At 39.0% G+C, this 23,448-nt stretch overlaps 1 protein-coding gene across 3 annotated transcripts in view; it reads right to left on the bottom strand.

Moving 5' to 3' along the window:
- ZC3H7A (zinc finger CCCH-type containing 7A) overlaps window positions 1–23,448 on the bottom strand; it is a 47,676-nt gene that overhangs the window by 9,286 nt on the left and 14,942 nt on the right. For 2 of the 3 annotated variants that reach the window (XM_034784024.1, XM_034784025.1), the window contains exons 3-16: window positions 23,194–23,233; window positions 22,122–22,319; window positions 20,727–20,885; window positions 16,025–16,105; window positions 15,900–15,941; window positions 15,025–15,058; window positions 13,776–14,062; window positions 12,300–12,507; window positions 11,407–11,462; window positions 10,352–10,538; window positions 8,460–8,621; window positions 6,625–6,821; window positions 6,077–6,174; window positions 173–354 (exon numbers count right to left, since the gene is read on the bottom strand). In XM_034784024.1, the coding sequence (XP_034639915.1) occupies window positions 173–354; window positions 6,077–6,174; window positions 6,625–6,821; window positions 8,460–8,621; window positions 10,352–10,538; window positions 11,407–11,462; window positions 12,300–12,507; window positions 13,776–14,062; window positions 15,025–15,058; window positions 15,900–15,941; window positions 16,025–16,105; window positions 20,727–20,885; window positions 22,122–22,319; window positions 23,194–23,233 (1,931 nt within the window). The remainder of the gene's footprint in view (window positions 1–172; window positions 355–6,076; window positions 6,175–6,624; window positions 6,822–8,459; window positions 8,622–10,351; window positions 10,539–11,406; window positions 11,463–12,299; window positions 12,508–13,775; window positions 14,063–15,024; window positions 15,059–15,899; window positions 15,942–16,024; window positions 16,106–20,726; window positions 20,886–22,121; window positions 22,320–23,193; window positions 23,234–23,448) is intronic. The other variant, XM_034784026.1, reaches the window with a different exon arrangement.

Raw genomic sequence — 23,448 nt, 5'->3', positions numbered from 1 at the left:
TGTCTAGCAATCGTACTCAATACCCACTAGCTAGTAAAACTGACGAATTGTTTATTGGATATACAGAAGACTACAGAAAGTTGTAAGAAGACACTGACTAGTGGGTCAATTAATTGCATTTCTTTTATCTTTTTGCACTGGGGATAGGAGTAATATTTAAATCCAAACATACCTGTTTCATTCTGCATTATCCAGACTTTGAGTTCTACAAGACTGTGTGCATAAAAACACTCATCTTCTCTTAAACAGCCATAACGCACCTCATGCCTGCACAGGTCAAGCTGACACTGAGCATGAAAGGAACGGATCTTGGAATACTTTACTGTAGTTTCTCGCAAAATGTGGACAAGGCACCTGTTTTTGAAAAGAAATCAATATTTTAAGCATTGTGTAAAGTTACTGACCTTCCTTGTGCATATGGAAAGCATGCAACATGACCATTCTTTCCACCTCATATTTTATTTTAATTTTGACAGCTCTTTAAAAAAAAAAAAAAATCTTATATTCTGCTAGGCAGAGTAATCCTAGATCACTACACTGTTTGTGTAATTTTTACAAGTGAATTGTGTGTGTGACTATGAGGTCTTTCCACTTAAGGAATTAATTATTAAAACTTTGGAAAAATGTGAGTTTATACATCAGCATGCACCACAAATTGATAAATTTGAACTTTAAAGTAACAAATAAGCAGTATTCAGAACTCTTTGTGCTCCTGGATTCTACTGTCATGGAAACTGCCATAGAATTACATAGACACCCACTCTCCTTCCTCTGATGTATGTGCACACATAACTCCTACAGAAGTCAGTGAGTAGATTGTGTACAGCCAAGGGCATCATTTGTCAAGAACAGATTTTTAAGGCTAGAAGAGACCTCGAAGGTCATCTAGTCCAAATTCCTGCATAAAACACAGGCCATAGGATTCCACCCCAGTAACCCTTGTATCAAGCTTACACGTCTCTAGCTTAAGCAGAAATTACATTGGGCTTATCTACAGATAGCAGTACGTGCACTGTTGGAGGATGAGGGTGATTTCTAAAGCACACTAAAGTCTCCAAGTGATGAAGAACCCATCACGTTACTAGGAAAGCTGTTCCAATAGTTACTAATGATTTGTACTGCAGTAGCTCCTTGAAGCCCCCAATTATTGACCACTGTGGTAGGTACTACAAGCACAAATGTACTAAGAAGCTTATTTACCATCATTTAAAAATTTGCATTTTATTTCCATTTTCAGTTACTCTAGCTTCAACATCCAGCCACTTCGTCTGTTAAATTAAAGAGTCCTCTACAATATCAGAAATCTTTTCCCTGTATTGGTGCATCTAGACCACAATAGCTCTCTCTTAACCTACTATTCGATAAAAGACGGTTACTCACCTTTGTAACTGTTGTTCTTCAAGATGTGTTGCTCATATCTATTCCAATTAGGTGTGCGTGCGCCGCGTGCACGATTGGAGAAATTTTCTACCCTAGCAACACCCGGTGGGTCAGCTGTGGAGCCCCCTAGAGTGGCACCTTCATGGCACTGGATATATACCCCAGCTGGCCCAGCACTCCCTCAGTTCCTTCTTGCCGGCAACTCCGACAGAGGGGAAGGAGGGCGGTTTTGGAATGGATATGAGCAACACATCTCGAAGAACAGTTACTAAGATGAGTAACCATCTTTTCTTCTTCGAGTGCTTGCTCGTATCGATTCCAGTTAGGTGACTCCCAAGCCTTACCTAGGTGATGGGGTCGGAGTGAGATATCGCTGAACGCAGAACTGCTGAACCAAATGCAGCATCGTCTTTGGACTGCTGGACTATTGCGTAGTGGGAGGCAAAAGTATGCACTGACGACCAAGTGGCAGCTCTACAAATTTATTGAATTGGAATCTGTGCCAGGAAAGCAGCCGATAAAGCTTGGGCCCTTGTGGAATGGGTGGTGAGGTGCATGGCTGGGGCGCCAGCCAGGTCGTAACAAGCATGGATACAGGAGATGATCCAAGAGGAGATATGCTGTGAGGAGACCAGGAGACCTTTCATCCGGTCGGCCCCAGCAACAAATAGCTGGGTCATCTTTCTGAAAGGCTTCGTATGTTCAATATAGGAGGCGAGGGCCCTATGAACGTCGAGGGAGTGCAGCCATTGCTCCCTCTGTGTAGCGTGCGGTTTTGGATAGAAGACCGGGAGGAAAATGTCCTGGTTGACGTGAAAAGTTGACAGCACCTTGGGAAGAAAGGCAGGGTGAGAGCAAAGCTGCACCTTGTCTTTATGGAAAACCGTGTACGGCGGTTCCGACGTGAGAGTTCTGATCTCAGATACACGCCTCCCTGAAGTGATGGCTACAAGGAAGGCTGTCTTCCAAGAGAGGTAGAGGAGTGAGCAGGTGGCCATTGGCTCAAACCTGGGTCCCGTAAGTCTGGAAAGGACCAGGTTAAGGTCCCACGCCGGGACCAGTTGTCGCACCTGCGGGTAGAGACGGTCCAGTCCCTTAAGAAACCTACCAACCGTCGGGTTGGAGAAGACAGAGCGACCATGTTCTCCTGGGTAGAAAGCTGAAATGGCTGCCAGGTGCACCCTAACAGAGGATATCGCTAGACCCTGCTGTTTTAGGGATAGGAGATAGTCTAGGAGAAGAGGCACCGATGCCTGCAAAGGGGGTGTCGCACTGAGCGCACCAGCAGGAGAAACGCTTCCATTTGGCCAGGTATGTGACTCGGGTGGAGGGTTTCCTGCTACCTATCAGAACCTGCTGCACCGAGTGTGAGCAGAGTAGGTCTGACTGAGTTAGCCATGCAGCATCCACGTGTGAGATGGAGAGACTGCAGGTCGGGGTGACAGAGGCGGCCGTGGTCTTGTGAGATCAGGTCCGGCCGAAGCGGGAGTGGAATCTGAGCGTCTACCGATAGCTCCAGCAACGTGGTGTACCAGTGTTGCCTGGGCCACGCAGGGGTGACCAGAATCAGACATGCTCTGTCCCTGAGTACCTTGAGCAGGACCTTGTGGACTAGCGGGAATAGAGGGAAGGCGTAGAACAGCTGGTCCTTCCACAGGATCGGGAAGGCATCCGACAGCAAACCTGGGAAACTCCCCTGGAGAGAACAAAACATTTTGCACTTCCGATTGCTGCATGAGGCGAACAGGTCGACCTGGGGAAATCCCCACCTGAGGAAAATGGAGTGGATGACATCTGGACGAATCGGCCATTTGTGAGACTGGAAGGACCTGCTGAGGTGATCTACCAGTGTGTTCTGGACCCTCAGGAGAAAGGACGCCACCAGATGGCTAGAGTGGGCTATACAGAACTCCCACAAATGAATGGCTTCCCGACAGAGGGGGGACAACCAGGATCCCCCTTGCTTGTTGATGTAGAACATGGCCATGGTGTCTGTGAGGACTGCCACGCAACGTCCACGTAGACGCTCCCAGAATGCCTGACACACCAGGCGCACTACCATCAGTTCTCATACATTGATGTGTAGAGATAGCTCGGCTGCAGTCCATAGACCCTGTGTTCGGAGGTCCCCTAAGTGGGCGCCCCATCCTAGGGACGAAGCATCTGTGACCAGGGACAAGGATGCTCCTTTTTGGTCTGGGGCCGGAACGCTTTACAAATCTTGCACTTGTCAGCCTGGTGAGACTTCCCTAGGCACTTGAAGCAGGAGATGTGGGGGTCGCCCATTGGCATAGGCTTGGAGCAGGCTGAACAAGGCTTAAAGCCCGGAGCCTTGGGCATGAGCCCAAGAGGCAGGCGGGGAGGAGGGGAAAACCCCTTCCAATCCACTCTCCTAACTATGTACACAATCACTAACTATAACTACACTAACTATAATAACAATTATATAAACTATGGGGAAAAAGAACGCTGGGGAAAGTGGAGAACATCAAAAGTTCCACAGTTCCAACGACCGTCACGTGCGGTAAGAAGGAACTGAGGGGGCGCTGGGCCGGCTGGGGTATATATCCAGCGCCATGAAGGTGCCACTCCAGGAGGCTCCACAGCTGACCCACCGGGTGTTGCTAGGGTAGAAAATTTCTCCGACAATCATGCGCACGCGTGTCCACACCTAATTGGAATCGATATGAGCAAGCACTCTAAGAAGAACTGGAAGAAATGAACTTTAAATCTCACTATACGCAGGCCTTTATTTACTACCTCACCAACCTGTGTTTCGTCTACAAATTTTACCAGCAATATTTTATATTTTCTTCTAGATCACAGATAAAATGCTGACTGGCATTGAGCCAAGAACTGATCACTGCAGGACTCCACTGGAAACACCCCCACTCAATAATTTTATACTATAGTTTTTTTTAATTCAATAGAAGAAATTTGAATAAAGTGCTCTCCAAACTCAAGTCCTGTTCCTGCAAGCCCACTAATACAGAGTCTGCAGTTTACAGAATTAGGGTCTAAATTAACCATTTGCAGGCCAAGCCGGGGAGGGGGGGGGGGGAAAGGGGGCAGAGAAGGGGGAGAGGGAGGGCAGGAGAGAAATGTCTCAGAAATCAGTGCTGTCCAATAACTATTCGTAGGCTTGCATTAAAAAAAAAAAAAAAAAAAATGGACTGACTTCACAGTATTTATCTTACTCTCATATTTGCAGTGTTTACTTTACTTAGAATGAGAAACACTACAAACATTGTAAATTTATTTCCTACAGATGGTAGAGTCCCTATATATTTAATAGTGCTCTCATTGTAGTCTAAAATAGCTGTAACTTTCATACATATATAAAAATCACAGAAGGAGCACTGTGGGATCTTTTGTTTTTTTAAACTTACAGTTTACCTCAGAAAATAACGAAGCTAGATATGCTTTCAAACCTTATCCTCACACAAACTTGCACCAGTTTAATTAAACTGATACAAACCCTTATGTGGATGCTCTTATTTCAGTTTAAGAGTAACTTATTTTGGTTTAGCTTAAGTCAATTAGAAACAGGTTTAAGCTAAAAAGAAACGTCATACTGTAGCTGACATAAGAGGGGTTTGTAATGGTTTAACTTTATCAATTTAAAGTCACACCTTTAGTTAAGCCAATGTAGCTTGCCAGGTACAGAAGCCCTTAGTAAGGGGCACTGATGGTTAATGGTTTCAAACACATGGGAGTAGCTGATCAATATCACTGGTTTTCTTCAGTATTGAAAAAGAAGTTATCAATCACTTTTATAATTAATGATGTAGGACTATACTTTAGATAAGAAAATGCAACAAATGCATTAATTCAAAGCAAACTATCTGCTGGTGATAGAACCTTTTGCCTCAGTTTCCCACCTGTAAGATAAAGGCAATACCTATAGCACAAAGATGCTGTCAGGCAAAATTTATGTTTTTAAAGTTTGTTGGCTAAAAAGTCTGTATTGTTACTACTACTGAAGCAAAACTACCAGACTGCTAGCAAATAAGAGGAGAAAGCTAATCTGCAGCTGTGGAATGAAAATTAGAATTCAAAATGCTTTGAAATCTCTACTACAGTAGAACCTCAGAGTTACGAACACCAGAGTTATGAAGTGACTGGTCAACCACACACACAATTTAAAAATCAAAAAATATGCAATTGGGCAGCAGCAGAGACCAAAAAAAGAAAAGAAATACAATACAGACACTCCCTGACTTACGCAAGCTTTCCGTTCCGGAACACCTTGCCTAACTCGAATTTTGCGTTAGTCGGAAACGTATACCTGACAATTACGTAAAAAAAATAAAAATTAAAACCCCCCTCCTATTTCTAGCTTACGGAACTTTTTCCGTAAGTGCGGCTTTGCGTAAGTCAGGTTTGCGTAACCCGGGGGGCATCTATACAGTACTATTGTAACATATCTTATTTTTTTACTAGGTTAAGTTTTAAAAAACGTTTTTTTTTGTAAAGGTAAGGAAACTGTTTCTGTGCTTGTTTCATTTAAATTAAGATGGTTAAAAGCAGCATTTTTCTTCCACATAGTGAAGATTCAAAGCTGTATTTAAGGTTCAGTTGTAAACTTTTGAAAAAAAACAAACAATGTTTTGTTCAGAGTTACAAATAACCTTCGTAACTGAGGTTCTACTGTACTTTTAATTTGAAATGTATATCGAGTATATTTCAGACATACTTGTTATCTTCAAAGTCATGCATGGCAGGGTGAGAACAAGAAGAAGAATTATCCTTGTTCCTTTTGCTTATTATTCTAGGTTTGTGATCAAAGCATTTCTGAAATACAAAAACAAGGGATTAAAGAAAAAAGGTGAATATATGTTTCATATATGAAACCACTAAAGATTCTACTAGGGATGTAGACTGTGCAAACTATTATCCAACATGCACCTCAATGCTTACAAGTTAGTAGGGTGACCAGACATACCGATAAAATCGGGACTGTCCCGATTTTGAGTGTTTGTCCTAGATATCTGTTGGGACACAATTTTTGCCCCGATATTTTGCACCGCCAGGAGCACTCTGCTTTTTTTTTTTTGGTCCCTCCCCCCCCGGTGTCCCGATATTTTCTTCATCTCATCTGGTCACCCTACAAGTTAGTCATGAACCAAATCATTCCATAAGCAGTTCACCTTACTATCTAGCAAAGCTGTCAAATGAAAAACTGTTTAAAATTATTTCATATCTGTAACAAAAAAGCAGTCAAATATGCCTTTAAAGAAGCACCTCACAAAGAAACATAAATAGTCCGTGGTGTTCTTGAAGGAGTTGGGATACAGTAAAGTTTATATTTCCATTTCCTCCAAAGAGAGCTTCTCGATTAAAGGCTCCTTTGCGCTCTAGAGTCCACACATCTATCTCCTCCTGGCAATACGCAAATGTGCAGTGGCCTGGATACCTACACTCTTCTTCAGCAGCAACATCTAAGATGACATGAAATAAAAGTTAAATTTGACATCGCTTTTACACAGCCACATTTATCATCACTAGATCTTAACTCTGCATTTCAGAAAGTCTGATGAAGGGCCACCTCTGTTGTAAATGAATCTACTCTTCTGGTCTTACTCCTTTCTGCAAAACTTCACTTTGAATGACCACACCGCACCTTTAAGCAAGGGGAACATTGTCCAGGCTTAAGGTAGCAGTGCTTTATGGTGGGGAGGCAGGAGGTCAGAAACTGCCACAAAAAGGTGAGTGGTCATCAGCTTTGTGGTGCTGACTCACCCCCAGGGAATGTAAGGGGCAGAAGGCTTTAAATGTGCAAGCCCTGGGCATGGGAAGCCTTTTCTCCACCCAGCAGGCAAGGCAGCACCCACCCTCCCTCCCCTAAAGGTGCAAATATCAGGTTGGGTTAGGACCTGCTGTGGCTATTGTGCTAATCGCTCCTTTTTAGGGAAGGGAAGGAATTTTTCCCTCACCCCCATATTAACTTCAGTGGAGTGAGGTGTTTTTCCCCCACATTCTCCAGAGGGGGTGTCAGGGTAGACCTTTTCTGGTGTGGAGAAAAGGTGGTTAGGCTATATGTTGCAACTCATTTTGTAAGTGTGGGGTGGATGTCCAGTGCAGGTAACTCCACAAGGAAGGCACTCAGTGACCAGATAAATGGCCTGGTTAAAGACCTAAAAGGAGGTGCTGGTTAAAGGAATGGAACAGGGGGAGTTGGGGACTCCTATGATTGGTACGGCAGGGAGCCAACCCCCTTTCTTAAAGCCCACCTTAATTCTCCTACAAGTGGGAGTGGATGGCAAGGCCCAAAACGTTGACTGGCTGGGGGACCCGGATGAAACTACCCGGAAGCCCCGGGTAGTTATTTGAATAAACATGGAGTTGCCTGCACTGTACACTGTTATCTGCCAGGTAGTCCCAGACATCTAATAATAAAGTTGTGGCCTGATTAAATCCATATCAAGAATCTCCTGTCTTTCTTTCAGTATAGCCGGAAAATAACTTTACTACATTTGGAACCCCTCAGAAGATGTGGAGTGTCCATTAGAGCTTGCATGTGTACCCCAATTATCCTCACAGCCTCCAGCTGTCCTTCTTTATTTCAAGCAAAAAACAGAAAAATATTTCCACAGATATCCACTCTCTTCTCTGTAGCTGGGAGTACAAATGTTAATTTGTGTATAATATCTGTGATAAACTAATCAGCCCCCTGAAGTCATAAGCAGAGGCTCATACCGAGAATCTATGTAGCGATGCTTAATGTAAAAGTAAGTGTCCAGAACCTCCAAGGTCACAAGGATACTAGAGTCTGCTCTATTTAGAAATAGCCCAATACATTTTCATGTGTTTTAAATAAATAATTATAATTAGAGGAAAAATATGCTCTAAATAATCACATTCGTTTTCATGATGGGTTTCACTTAAACCTCCTCGGAAATATTAAAAATACCTATAAACAATGGAGCTTCATTCTACATTTTGTAACAAAAAATGCACATGCATTACTTTATATTCAGTATAGGAATTAAAACCTTGCAATTAATTTTGTATTCAAACAAGTTAAGTTTCCTTGTTAATTCAGTAAAAACTATGTAACTTCCGTATTTTAAACATACCTTTACATATATAATATGGTCCTACATATTGAGTCTTTGTTGGTCTTGGACGTATTTTTTTCCATGATTTATCTTCAGAATTCTTTCTTTTACCAATTAGAATATCCTTTTTACACTTATGCTCTAAATTGGGATGGTAAGTGAAATCCAATAACTTAGGCCCTAAAATAATAGAAAAATTGTTTATCGTTTACATAAGTTACAAATAACTGTGGCACTTGTATTCAGGCACATGTCCAAATATGAAATGCGTGAACAGACTTAAGAATTCTTACTTGAACCAATAAATTTGAAGAGCCAAAGTAATCTTAAATAAGGGGGTGGGGGAGAAGAGTAGAAGGAAATTATGCAAATACTTACAAGACCAGACTCAACATGAAAAATAGAAGGTAATTTTAGGAAGATTTTACAGTCTTCCTTTGCTTCTGCACGAGAATAACCAGCTGTATTTTTCTGTTTTTGCAGGCTCAAATGGGTAAAGTTTCATAAATTTGTTTTGGGCCTTTAATTGCCCATCTCTAATAAGTCATTGAGAACCATGCAACTAAAATCCCAAATTCAGTCAACTAAATATTTAATTTTTATTAAACTTGAACAGCCAAAGAGTGAATTCAAAGACAGAACACAACCTCAAGTAAAAGGTCAACTTTTGCATTCTGTAGGAATACAATACCAGCCCCATGGTCTAGTTGGTAGTGTTTTAACTGTCATGTGCTAAATACAGTGTTCAAAAATAGGTCTATTTTGCTTCCAAAGCCACAAATACTCAGAATGCATGTATACCAGCAAATGGATTTTAAAGTTTCCAATGCTCAGTGTCCATACCAGTCAATGAAAGAAGTTACCATAACCCACTAAGAATAGAGTCTGGTGCATTCCTGTCCGGTTCTCTTTGAACAAAAAGTTCATGGTGGAACTGTGTGGTTTCAGAGATGGATAGGAAAAGCAGGGGATGCAAAGAAACAAGGGAAGAAACCGAAGCTTTGTTAAAGGCCAACATATATGGATACATCTTAAAGTTCATCCTTCAGCATTTTCTATCTGCTGCTTTTTATTAAACATCATGTATATGTGGCATTTCAAAATCACCTGTTGATCCTTCTTACACAATAACAAAAGTAGTATTAAAAACTACAGATAATAAACTGCAAACTACAATAACCATTCCCTAGATATGTCAGTGTAATTTTAGAAATATTATATATGTTTTATTGCTCTAGTATTTCAGAATGTCTATAATCTGAAGAATAGTACTTGATTTTAAGATTAGTCTTTATGAAAAAAAAAAAAAAAGTTGCTTCTAGAATACAGCTGTGTAACAGCAACAGCTCAGACCTCAAAGATTAGTTGTCTGAATGGCCCAAAATAGGTTAAGACCCTCTGTGTCAATAAAGTGAAGTTAATAATTATTGCTAAGGTTTGGAAGCATCACGATAATGATTTAGAATTAGTTTGAAAGAACAATAAAACAGATGGGATGTGAAGGTTACCAGGTACTTTGAATTGCTGTTCAATTCCCCATGACCAGAGTGGGTATTGCAAGTTTTTAGGTCTTGAGCAAAGGTGTCATTCTTCAGAGTACCCTGGGGGTTGGGAGGAAAGTGAATACAGAACGTGAATGACTTTACACAGTAAGCCTTCAGCATGAGGAAAGCATGTAGTGATTGGTGGTGGTTTTAGAAATTAAGAACCCATTAGGACAAGACCACGAAATCAAGAAAAAGGTAGAAAAATGGTTGCAACTGTTTTTGAGACTCAATATTCAGATCCATATTCTGTTTGTAAATGATACACAAGAGCACTTCCAGAAACTAATAGCATTTTAATTTACAACACTGATATAGTAAATATGTATTTAATTATAGATCAAACTGACTTCCTGTGCTCCTTACCTGTTTTGACAAAACATAATTGGCAGGCCTGTCTTAGTTCATGTGTACCTTCCAATGGGTTTCTTCCAACAAGTGATGCAGATATGTTAGCAGTTCCACTGCTAAAAACATGTGAAAAGTCATTCCTAGTTTGACCTGCAATTCCCATGTAATCCTCAGTCCCAAACAAAGTATTGGGGCCATTTATCTGCCAGAAGAAACAAGATTTAACTTGATCTGTCAACCTCATTTTAATATCTCCACAACTAGAACTTAGTTAGTGAAAGTTTTCCTCAAAACATCAGATTGTCTTCATATAGGGCTCAATTGCGAGCCTGGCTGCGTATCCACACAGGGGAAAAAGGGAGGTAAGGAGCCCATATCCCCGTTACAGGCTGCATACATTGCCAGACCCCACATTGGCATTGGGAGAAGTGCAGTAGCTGGTGGACTGAGGGTATGCAAATCACTAGCTCCATTCTACGCCACCTATACACCCGCCACCCACTGCTGAGTAGACATTTGGGTAAAATAAGATACATGAGCTTCAGATGCAAGTACAATACAGATCAGATTGAGAGTCTTAGTCACAATATTGTTATTGCCCTGCTTGTGAACCACTGCAGTTCCATACTGCCCCTTATTTGCTGTCTTGCCACCTTGCAGTCCAGACAAAACCCATAAGAGATAACTATTCAGACAGTTGTGACCACTTGCGGTCATTTTAAGCTTCAATGCTGCATTTTGCTAAAAAGTTTACCAAAATCAAAAATTGGCTAGGACACTAGTAAATACAATTTCCTCATCTAAAATTCCCTCTGGATTTTCAGAAAATAGTTTTTGGGGGTTTTTTGCTTTTTTTTTTTTTTTTTTTTTTTTAAACTTTCTGTCTTGGAGAGTTGCTGTGTACTATTCAACAGCTACTGTTTTCCTACTCTGGTTGCTACATTTTAATGGTGGATAAAGCTATCCCTGCATTTTTAAAACTTGAATTAAAAAAATAGAAACTTCCTTAAGCCCTGATGACTAAATATTACAGTTTTAATCCATGTGAAAGAAAATGTAAAGATACTTACAAGTAAAAGAGAGGAGTTATTGCTGTTAAGTGTTGGTGTTCCATCTCTGGATAGATCTGGACAGTGATTAAGAAACACATTTTTCAGTTATTTCCCCTCCCAGCACATTTTATTGATGTAAGAATTGCACCTGCTATAGAGGTGACAGGGGTCAATGTCTTTTCCCACTACATGCAAGTGCCTTGTAGTCTCTGGACAGAAAAACAAGGTAAGTCATCTTGAGTTAATCAATCAGTGGATTAACTTTAATAGCAGCCTCACAGATCATGTGTTGAGGCAGTCACTGTAAGGACAGACTGAAGAGACAGAGGTCCAGAATGTAAAAGGTGGGCAAACAGGCAACAGTTCACTTTCAAATCCCTGGTTGTGGATATGGTTTGGGAGAGTCTACCAAAATTTTGCAATAGCCATTCTTCTACAAAGAATATACAACTACAAGATTTTTGACTGATATAAGGGGGTTTATTTTTTCAGCTCTAGTTTATTGCATATTTCCTATTTATTTAGCTCATTACTGATCTCAGTATTAATCATCACTTACACCTAATTAGATTCAGTGTTAAGCAATTTTTTTTTTTTTTTTTAAATTCACTTCCCTCTCAGGTTCATCAAAACAACTTTAGGAAAACCTAACTAATAGTTCATGCAGAACCAGCAGAGGGCACCTACAACACATTTACATAGATATCACATGAACAGTTGCTTTATTTTTAATTCTTGACAGTATATATTGACTATATATTTGATACATTTAAAAAAAAAGGCAAGTCAAATTGCCTGAACATTTCACCACAAACCTTTAATGTTTTTTTTCACAGCTGACTTCTCACTACCATTCACAGACTTCTCTCACTCCCTATTAAATTAAGGTTAAACAGAGACTCATTCCTTACCTCTTTTTGAGTCACTGATTGGAAAGGTATTTAAAGAGGAACAAAAATTTTCCAAAGAAGAAGCCAGAGGCTGTGTGTACATTTCTGAAAATGAGGCTGCTGGAACAAATCCTGCACCAACTGGTAAAGTTCCTAACAAAGTTGTGGAGAAGGCTATATTAGGAGCTACACTAGCTGATGGAATGGGTCCTCTGACTACTGTGGTTTGCTGGGAAAAAAAAGAAGAGAAATATTTTTACTAAATATTCATTCAGAATTTTTTTTTTTCAAAAAGGTTAAGTGGTCTGCAACAGTCTAGCTTTCAGTAATTTGCTTTGTTTTAGTACAAAAACCCCATCTCTGCACAGGTAAAGGTAAAATGAAGAATATCTTGCATTTCAGTCCTTTAGTCTAAATTATTTTAGACCCTGACGCTGCAGAGACTTAACCATGTTTAACTTTATACACGGTGTATAGTCCTATTAACTTCAGCAGAACTAATCACAATATGTAAAGTTAAGCACAGGTTTAAAACCTTTGCAGGACCAGAACCTGAGAGTTTAGTTTCTAAATACCTTTAAATACATAGACAAAAGAGGCCGCAGAAATTAAAGAGGCCTAAAAAAAATCTAGGGGAATTTTAAGAAGTCGTATTCTAACATGGTAGATTGTTTCCTAGAACTTCTTTACTTTGCAATATCTATTTCAGAAATTTAGAAAGTTACATTTCTCAGTTTATTTTAAAATACTAAAAGTTAAATATTCAGAGTAAGGCTTCTAAATAATGTTGCTTTAAAAAGCACTTTAAGATAGAGAATCATCACACACTTCTCAAAATTGAACCTTATTCTAAATTGTGTCCACTAAACCTGCATGAAGAATCTATTTACTACAGCCTCATTAGTAAGTTATACGAATAGTATTATCTTGATTAGATTCACGCTGTTTTGGGAGGAACTATTATTCACTTTACAGTTACAATCTGTTCAGGAATTGACATGATATTTCCTTACTTCAAGAATAATGCTATATGCTAAAGTTAACATGTCAACATATGGGCAGGTTACCCCCCACCCCTCAACTGCACATCAGAGATTAGACAATTTTATGAGAGATTGCATATTTGTGTTAGCAGTTCAGCACTTCATTTTCAAATTCTTTTAGAACTGTCAGATATACACCATCTGATCTAAGTGATCTGCTATTTAATGTATCTGTCTGTTCCAGAACTGCCTCTAAATACCTCAATCTCTGACACTGCTTCATCTTTATTACCTGATAAGCATTGGTCTGATAATGCTGTCACTATTCTAAGAAGAAACTGAAAACATGACATTTCTGAGAAGTTCATATTAGAGTCAAAAGACATGGTGCAATTTGATAGAATAGGCATTACTATAGTTTACACACTTAGTTGTGAGCCTGCTTACTCAAACTAAAAACAAGATTTCATTTGAAATGATTCCTCTCCAGAAAAAATGAAAAACAAAAGTTTACCGTTACATTTTCATCTGAGTCAGGTACAGAATCAAGTAGTTCATCAAGTTCTTCTCCAATACTAATATCATCTCCATCTCCACAATCTAAACATGCTTCTGGCAAAGAGAAAGAAATGTTTCCCCCATTTGCCAGCACTGCAGAAGGCAGAGAACTCTTTTCCACTTGAAGAGGCATGACGGAAGATATGGATTGCACAGGTATTGAAGCCAAGTCACTTGACACTTCCGGGACAAAGTTTGATGAGGAAACAGTAGAAAGTGTCTCTTGTTTCTCTTCTGATAAATCTGAAACAGGTAATTTGGGAAAGAGACCAAAACTTTTAGTCAAAGTTCTGCAAAAAATTTATATTCTTTCACTACTTTTAATCTGGCACAAAAATGCTTTGCCTTAAAGAAATTTAATTTTAGAATAAAGATATAGATGGTTAAGAAAAGCACACAATTGGTTTGTATTAACCAATTAACTTCAGAAGAAAATATGCAGGTGTGTATTGCATATTGGAAATATGCAGATGTGTATTGGAATGTTTGCATATTTTGACCTACTAAGCAAGCAAGAAGAGAGAGGGGGAGACTTGTGGCCTAAATTATCACATGCTATGCTTTATTCTGCCATACCACATCCACCCCCTCAGCACTATTTTTTCCAAATTACAGAAGTTATATCAGAACACAATATTAAAAGAAGAGGGAACAATAACAAAGTCAGGAGATTTAAATAAAGTTTGCACAGCCACCTTAACCTGTATTCTCTTATGCATATACACACAACATTCACTCAAATCCCCACAGTCTATTATGTTTAGTTTGCTGGCAAATTAAAAAAAAAAAAAACTGTTCTAAAAAGTGATATGTGAAGTTATTTCATGGACTGACTTGAGAAACTTTTTTGATCTGCCTTTATAGCTATTGTATTTTTTTAAATATTTTTTAACCCTTTGAAGTAGAGACTGTATCACCTTTACAAGTCACTATGGTTTACTTATAACCTATGATAAGTGATGTGGGAGAAAACACCCCTGAAGTCATCTTTGGAAGCAGCTTTCCTGGTTGTAATGCACTTTGTATGATCACACACACTTGACAGAAATAGAATACCAGTTTCACAGAAGTCAAACTCAGAAGAGCTCAATTAATGATTCAGAAAGAATTTTACAAATTTTTAACAATGATAAACACATCGGCGCTGCACTTTGTATCTAGCTTCCTTTCATCAACAAACAATATTGTAGTCCAGGAAGACTCACCTGACTCAATATCTTCTACAGAAGAATTTGAATTCTGTAAATAAGTAAAACAATCAATCAATCAACTTGAAGAGCAACAAGGCCCTTCAAGCATACATTTTTAAGTTGACCTTATCAATCTAAGTTTGACCTAAATTTTACAAAAGCTAAAATTTATGAGAATTCAGGAGATTTCCACAATTAAAGATCAAAGAAATATGGCTTTTCAAACAAAAGCATTCCTTGCAATGTGTGCAACCCAAGCACTGCAGCCATGAGAAACTGAAATTAACAAAAGTGAGACTAACTTAATAGATGTTCATTTAGTAAAATAAGATAAGTTCTTCATTTACTGTTTAGATTTAAATAAACTGTTTTAAAATGTTCGTGTTTACTAATGTAATGTGTTACTAATTTTAGCTATCATCATCTGTTTACAATTTAGGTGGACTTTATACCTCTAACACCTGCATCTGTGCAGGTCTCATAGTACATCTTTATTAGTGTCTGAGCTGCATTCAACTCGCTATCCTTAACCTATGTGAACCATTGTACTCACTTGGACATCTGTAGTACTTAAGTTGTCATTAAGTACAGAAAGCAATGGTTAACTGTATCCACGTAGCAAGACCTTGCGAATAATTAATAAGACCAAACAGAGTAAAGACATCATTTTTAACTGTAACTTTTATTCAAGGAAGTTCTTGTACAAAAATAACTTGGATAAAAAAGTGATCATGTGATTGAGTAAGATACATTATACTCATGGCAAAACCAGACACAAGGTTAGACAGGAATCTTAACCAAATGTTAACTGGACAGTTTCACTTCACTGTAAGAATACAGAAAACAGTTCTTTCAAAATCAATGTATACTGTGAACATGTGGAACCTTACCTTAATTGATACTTCTCCAGAAACAGAGTTTGAGGAAGTTGGCTGCAATTAAACAGGTCATTGTAAGTATATAGTGGACATTAAAAACTCAGAATGAGGTTAAAAAAAAAAAAAGTCTTCCTTACCCTTGCTCTGACATATGCTTTTCTTATTTTTAATCCTAGTTTCTGAGCAAGTTCTTGAGTCAGCTTTATCACACTTTCATCCTAAAACAAAATACATATACATTTCTATATACTTCTATACACAAACACACACACACACCCCCACCCAACTCGGGCAAAGCGATACAACTGTTTGGAATGAGAAATGTAAACAGGAATTAAAGTGTGCTTCTAACCCTACATTTAAATAAAAATTATAAACATCTGCCAATAACTGAGTTCAAAGGTATATATCATTTTACCCAAGATGAATTCAGAGCCATAAAAACCACAGGCCTTTGCCAGTTTAAAGTGGGATTTACAGATTCTACAGTTTGAGTATTTTTTGTAGTTTTACAAACTGAAGGCCACACTTCTATTAGCATGTCAACTATTAAAGAACATCGCTGAATATTTAAATTGTTTTGGGGAATATACTCTGTTGTATCTGGAAGCATTGTGTTAAAATCAAGTCATATTTCACTTTGTCCTAGTTAATTCATATTTTAGATGACAGATAGCATTTAGAATATTTGACAGTTTAAAGTTTGTTTTCAGAATGTCATACAAAGTTACAAGACGACTCAAGGCAGATCTACTTTAAACCTTAGGGCCAAGGTATTCAAACATGAGTACCTAAAGTTAGGCTTTTAAACTGAAATGTAGACACCTAGCTAAGTGGTCCAGTTTTCAGAAGTACTAAGAAGAGAAATGCCAACGGAAGTGGTCATGTGTTCCCAGCACTTTTAAATTTCTGGCCACTTTGCCAAAAATTGTGTCTTGAAAAGAAAAAAAAAGCCACACGATTCACAGTCATGCCTTCTAAAGAGTCATTTTGAACAGGGTGCCAGATTAAAGATATATATAACTCAATATTTAGAATAAAATGGAGAAAAAAGTAACCATTCACTCCACAGCATAGATAGCAAAAGAAAAATCCATGATGGAGACTAGTCAGTGATAGAAGCCACCTGAAACCAGGCAGAAGGGAGAATGCCAAGGATGAAACAGTCACGGGTCTTAAGCACAGCACAAAATCCATCACAAACAGAATATTCAATTAGTACTAACACCTGCCATTACATTACTGGAATAAGGAATGTTTACAAAGATGTCTATCATTCAGGGCTGTCCTTAGGATTTATGGGGCCCTACGCAGTATTATTAAACTGGTCCCCTATGCCCGATGGCAGCCCAGGCTCGCAGCCCCGGGGGGGGGGGGAGGAGGAGAGGAGGTGGGGGGCAGGCGGCATCTAAAAATCTATGCAAGGATTTTTTAGAGATGTGATTTTATCATCAATCATCATCAGCAGCAGCAATACACTAATGAAATATTTTTAAAGTAAATTTTAATACAAGGTCCTGTATACTAACATGTTCTGAGTAAATATTACAGTAATGCCCAACTGTTTTTGTCAGTAAATTCAGAAACTGACAGTATATATCTGGGGGTTGGCAAATGCCTGTTAAATGGCTTCATTACCACTTGAATAGCTCTTTAACAGTTTCAGTGTTGTGCTAATAGGTCTGGCAGGCTTTCACTTTTAAGTTACTAGATCCCCTCCGGAGTAAGAATCACCAAGATGCAGCAACCAGCTGTGGAAGCCTTCAGAAAGGGTCAGAACAGGGATAGAAAGAGGGTAGACACTACCGGGTAAGACTAAGGGATGCCCCAAATTTTCGGGTGCCCTATGCAGACGTATGCCTAAAGACATCCCTATCATCATTTAATCCTTGTGGCCAAAGTAAATAATTCCAATTTGCATAGCTTATCTGATTCTAATGCACTCTAAAAAAATATGTATTTAAAGGAAAGGACATTTGAAAAGTTTTCTGAAAGTAACAAGTGTTATTTGAAGATTCTGAATGTATGACAAATAAATATTAGAATAGCTAGAGGAAATCCAGAATATTAAAGAGATTAGGAAACAATCTTCTCCAAGAACTGGATCCTGTGACGTCTTGAGTCCCCTTAATTACGGATGATGCTAATGAGAAATGAAAGTGCTCATTACATTGCAAAACTGTCCCACTGCCTGGTGGTGGGGGAGCAAAAATAAAATAAAAACCACACACAGCTCCATAGTGGCAGTTTTCACTTTAGGCCTTGTCTACACTACTGTGGTAAGTCGACCTAAGTAATGCTACTTCAGTTAAGTGAATAATCTAACTGAGGTCGACATAGTTTAGGTCGATTTACCACGGTGTCTACACTGCGCTGTGACGACGGGAGATGTGGTCCCGCTGACTTAACTTACTCTTCTCAGGGAGCTGGCGTACGGAGTCTATGGGAGAGCGCTCTGCCATTGATTTAGCGGGTCTTCACCAGACCCGCTAAATCGACACCGTTTCATTGATCAGAGCAGTGCCGATCTACCGGTGAGTGTAAACATGGCCTTAAGAGTATATTTGACATCAAGATTCATAATGGCCCTTTTGTTGACAGTTCAGATGGTAAGAAATTTCTTACCATCTACAAAAAGGAAATTTTTGTGGTCTGCTGGATTTTTTTTTTTTTAAACTTCATTTGTTTTCAATTCATACTGAAGCCTCTCAAAATTAACTCTCTGCACAATGAATACTGCACTGGATGTGAACCAAGCCTTTTGTTAATTGCGTAGACTGGGACAAGTATTTTCCCGTAAAATGTTGTACTTTACATTATAAGCCTCTAAATCATATTTAAATATTATTGGCCACTTTCCAACTGTAGTAGTCAAACCCCTTTACTCACTATACAGAAATTCTAACACTGTTACCTAATCCATTTGCTTTAAAGTAAAACTCTTACTACCATGATACTCAGATTGAGGATCCCATGCCACAAGTGGCTCTTTAATGCATCTCCTGCGGTTCTTTGCAGCATATGCTATTAAAACACAATGTGATTTAACTATTAACCAATCAGGATGCTTTTACTATGTTATTAACTAACTGTTATTGATAAAATAATATGTAGTCAGTCATTTTGCTGTAAGAATACATATAAATAAAAACTAAATATTTCCCATCATACAGTTTAAATATGAATATGTAGTATATAGTGTGAACTCATTGTTTCATTTACTACTTGGCTCTTTTGGGTAATGTGGATTGCTAGTTTGGCTCCTGAACCACTGAGGTCTGAGTATCACTGCTCTAAAAGAACCTCACTGATGGCATCCATACATACTAACAAAAACCAAACAAAAAACTATACCACGAGTCAATTTTCCTTGCTGAAAAAGATCAGACAACTGTGTCAGCTCTACTTATTTTGAGGGCCCTAGTTTTTCCTCCCCCCCAAAAAACAAACAAAAACAAAAACACAACCCACATATTTCTTAGCTTCCACACGGAAAACAGGTACAGTAACTCCTCACTTATCGTTGTAGTTATGTTCCTGAAAAATGCGACTTTAAGTGAAACAACGTTAAGCGAATCCAATTTCCCCATAAGAATAATGTAAATGGGGGGGGGGGAAATTAGGTTCCAGGGAAATTTTTTTCACCAGACAAAAAAACTATACATTATATATATGCACACACATAAACACAGTATATGTTTTAAACAAACAATTTAATACTGTTCACAGCTATGATGATTGTGAAGCTTGGTTGAGCTGGTAAAGCTAGAGGGTGGAAGAGGTGAGATATTTCCCAGGGAATGCCTTGCTGCTAAATCAGTGGTTCTCAAACTTTTGTACTGGTGACCCCTTTCACATAGCAAGCCTCTGAGTGCGACCCCACCATATAAATAAAAATACTTTTTTATATATTTAAACACCATTATAAATGCTGGAGGCAAAGCAGGGTTTGGGGTGGAGGCTGGCAGCTCACAAACCCCCCCATGTAATAACCTCATGACCCCCTAAGGGGTCCCAACCCCCAGTTTGAGAACCCATGTGCTAAATGATGAACTAGCACTCGGCTGAGCCCTCAAGGGTTAACACATTGTTAATGTAGCCTCTCACTCTACAAGGCAGCAGGAATGGAGGGGAGAGGAGATAGCATAGCAGACAGACACACACCTTGTGTGTGGGGGGGGAGAGAGAGAGAGAAATGCACACTGCCTCTTTAAGTAAGCTAACCCACTCTTAAGTGCATTGTCTTTTTAAGTGGATCAGGAAGTTGAGACAGCAGCTGCTGCCCCATGCTCTCTCTGTCTCTCTCCATCAGTGTCTCCACCCTGCTCTATATGGAGAAGGGGTAAGCGGGGTGTAGGAGCAGGGGGGAAGGGGACACCCTGACATTAGCCCCCCCTCACAGCAAGCTCGGGGAGCAGCTCCAAGGCAGAGGGCAGGAGCAGCACATGGCAGTGGGGGGAGGGATAGCTGCAATTGCTAGGCTGCTGGCAGCTGCTGCACAGGGAACTTAGCGGAGTGGGGAGCTGATAGGGGGGCTGCCGGTCCACCCTGGTTCCAAGCCCCCACCAGCTAGCTGCAACAGGCTGCTCTTCCTGCAAGCAGTGGACAAAGCAGGCGGCTGCCAAATGACATTAGAAAGGAGCATTGCACAACTTTAAACGAGCATGTTCCCTGGTCGATCAGCAACGTAACAACGAAACAACATTAACCGGGACGACTTTAAGTGAGGAGTTACTGTACAATGAATAAGTATTGGAGAAAACATTGCACTACATAAAGTACCAGCTATTTCCAGAACATTATTTGTAAAGTAAATTTAACAACATATAATTTACTTACTTGTGGTACAGCCAGAGAGCATTTTGCTACAACATCATAAGCCTTCTTATACCTTCCCAATTCATTTAAGGCTTTGGATTTCCGATACAGAGCTCTGAAATTATTTTCATTTAATCTTAAAGCTATTTCACAATCTTCTAGAACTTTATCATGCAATCTCTGTGAGAAAGGAAAAAAAAGTTTAAGGGCTTATTCAACAAATAATATTTTGTTGCTAGAGCAGTAGATTCAAATAACAAAAGTGCTGAAAAACTGTACAGTTCCCAAGTAAGCTATCTTCTTAGGATATTATTCTTTCCTAATGTTTTACTTCTGGATAAAAGTGAGTAACTCTGACCCAAAATTCACCAGCTGGTTTATTGTTCTTACTATAAGCATGGAATGCTGTGCAGTCAGATTGCAAATGAAGACAGTATTTTGCCAAAGTATGCTAGAACCCTCTTTGTAGTCCAGCTAAAACAGAATTCAACCAGGTAGCACGGCAGAGTAGTTACCTTACAAAGTGAGAGTTCACGCAGCAAAAGTACTAAAGCCTGCTTGTACTAAGCCTCATGATCCTAGTTTATATTATTTGACAGAAGTGCAGTGTATCTGGCTCGCAGAAAGACAAACAGCTCTATTACTTGGACAGATTCTGGATAGTTCAGTTCTGGATGAATCAAAGGTAGAAGTAGTATAAGTTTTTAAGATTTTATTTTAAATTCATTCTGGAAATAAGACAGGATTTTCTTTATGTAGTTGGACAGGAAAGAAACAGTAATAATGCCTTTGGTTCATTAATTCTTTGTACTTGATAGCTGTTGATGTACCAGTAAATGGATCACTAATGGTAAATGACAAATGGAAAATTTTAGAAGAGGCACCACAGATTATTTGTGTGAGGAGGAAGTATATTGCCTCATTCATTAGCAACTTTTCTAGACAATTAAGGAGCAGCACTGGTACTATATATACTTATGCTAACTACATAGGTCACCCTGGTTGAAAAGGACCACGTGTAACCTAAGTATAAAGCCCAGTGAAAATAGGGGGTCATTAAGATCCCCCTCTCCACCCCCCCAAGAACCATGTCCACCCACAGGCAAAAAGACAGTAGGGAAGTGGATATATTAGCTGTACAAATCCTATCTGAAGGATGAACCTATCGCTTTATCAGCATTTGGGCCTGGTATGACCATTTTATATTAGTAGGATACTTCTAGTATTATTGTATAAAAATATCTAGAAGACACATGCTTACATATTTAAAGAGAGAAGATAGAGAAGCTTCGAGTTTTGACAATTCTCAAACCATAACCAAGAGCCCTTTATCTACTAGTGAATTTTCTATGGCTTCATGTTTTGTTAATGTACTCTATCTGAAAAGTAGCAAAAGCTTAAATAAAAATAACTTACCAAATTTGAGTAACATGCTATCCGGTTTACATGCAGCTTCTCTAGTATTTCATTGGAAATGTGGATTTCTTCAGAATTGGCATAATCCGATATGTTTAAAGCTTCTGTATAGTGGCTCAGTGACCTTCCCCAATCACCTTCTCGGTATGCATCATTCCCTTCATTGAAGAGATTTCTAACAAGCTCTTGTATGAATAACTGGAACAAAGAAACACTCATGAACAGAAGAGCTCTCTGCAAACATTTCATACTTCTGAATACATAACTCACAATTTTCTCACAACAAGTTAATGGGAAAAAAAATGAATGCAAAGATTTGGTTTCCAGGTTAAAAGAAAATACACTATATAAAAGTAGCAAGAAAAGTATTATTTAGGCATTTCTAACCTAGGCATAAATGTAGGGCCACAACTGTTGACAAAGCAGCTCATGAAAGATGTACGACGCGCGCGCGCACACACACACACTATATTTTTTTATATTATATATAAATAAATACATTTATTCAGATTCTGGTATTTCACACTAAAGTCTCAGAAGGGAAATGTTTGGATCAGACCAATCGCCCGTTCATGTCCAAGACTCAAACCACTGAGAAAGGAGAGTTTTAATATCAACAGAAAGTGAGCTGCAAAACCAATTACCAGTTATCTACAACTGCAGAAAGAAGCCTGGTAGATTCATATGGTGAAGCTACTTCCTCCTGACCAGCAATGAGGTGCTAAACTAATTTTACTGAAAATAAAACACGATCTTGATTCTTGAAATTGTAGGATCTAAATTTGTAGCCAAGGTTGAGTGAACTGGCAGTTAAAAAATTCTCTCTCTGAGCTACTATACAAGTTATTTCTGTGCATTCAAATATTTGATTATATACATGGCAGGGTGGGACAAGATAGTGAAAGGTAAATACCACTGTAGTTTATCACTATTAAAAACTAGTAAAAATGTCACTTAGACCCTCAGAAAAACTTTGCAAGTTTTTTTTTTTTTTAAACCACCACAAGGAAGAGATTTCCACCCATTATAGAATCATATGTTTCTAATAGATTTCAGAAAATAACTCCATTACCTCATACTGTTCTTGTGTCCCTGGATAGGGTAAAGTAGACCTAGGAGTTAAAGATAAGCAAATTTTGTAAATGAATAGATTGTTAAAAACAAATATTCAACTTAAGGGTTCTAAGTGCTACAGACAAAACTAATGCATTCCCTGAGCACCATCCATTTTGTATACTAATGAGGCAGGAGTCCTAGGGAAAAGAGTAGCTGTTAATTACATGATTGCACACTACTGTAATGCTTATGCACCAATAGCCTAAATTAA

The sequence above is a fragment of the Trachemys scripta genome, chromosome 10, assembly GCF_013100865.1.
Source record: "Trachemys scripta elegans isolate TJP31775 chromosome 10, CAS_Tse_1.0, whole genome shotgun sequence".
NCBI classification, from domain to species: domain Eukaryota; kingdom Metazoa; phylum Chordata; order Testudines; family Emydidae; genus Trachemys; species Trachemys scripta.
Note: the sequence above shows the minus strand (reverse complement) of the source record. Positions and strands in the feature narration are given on the sequence as shown.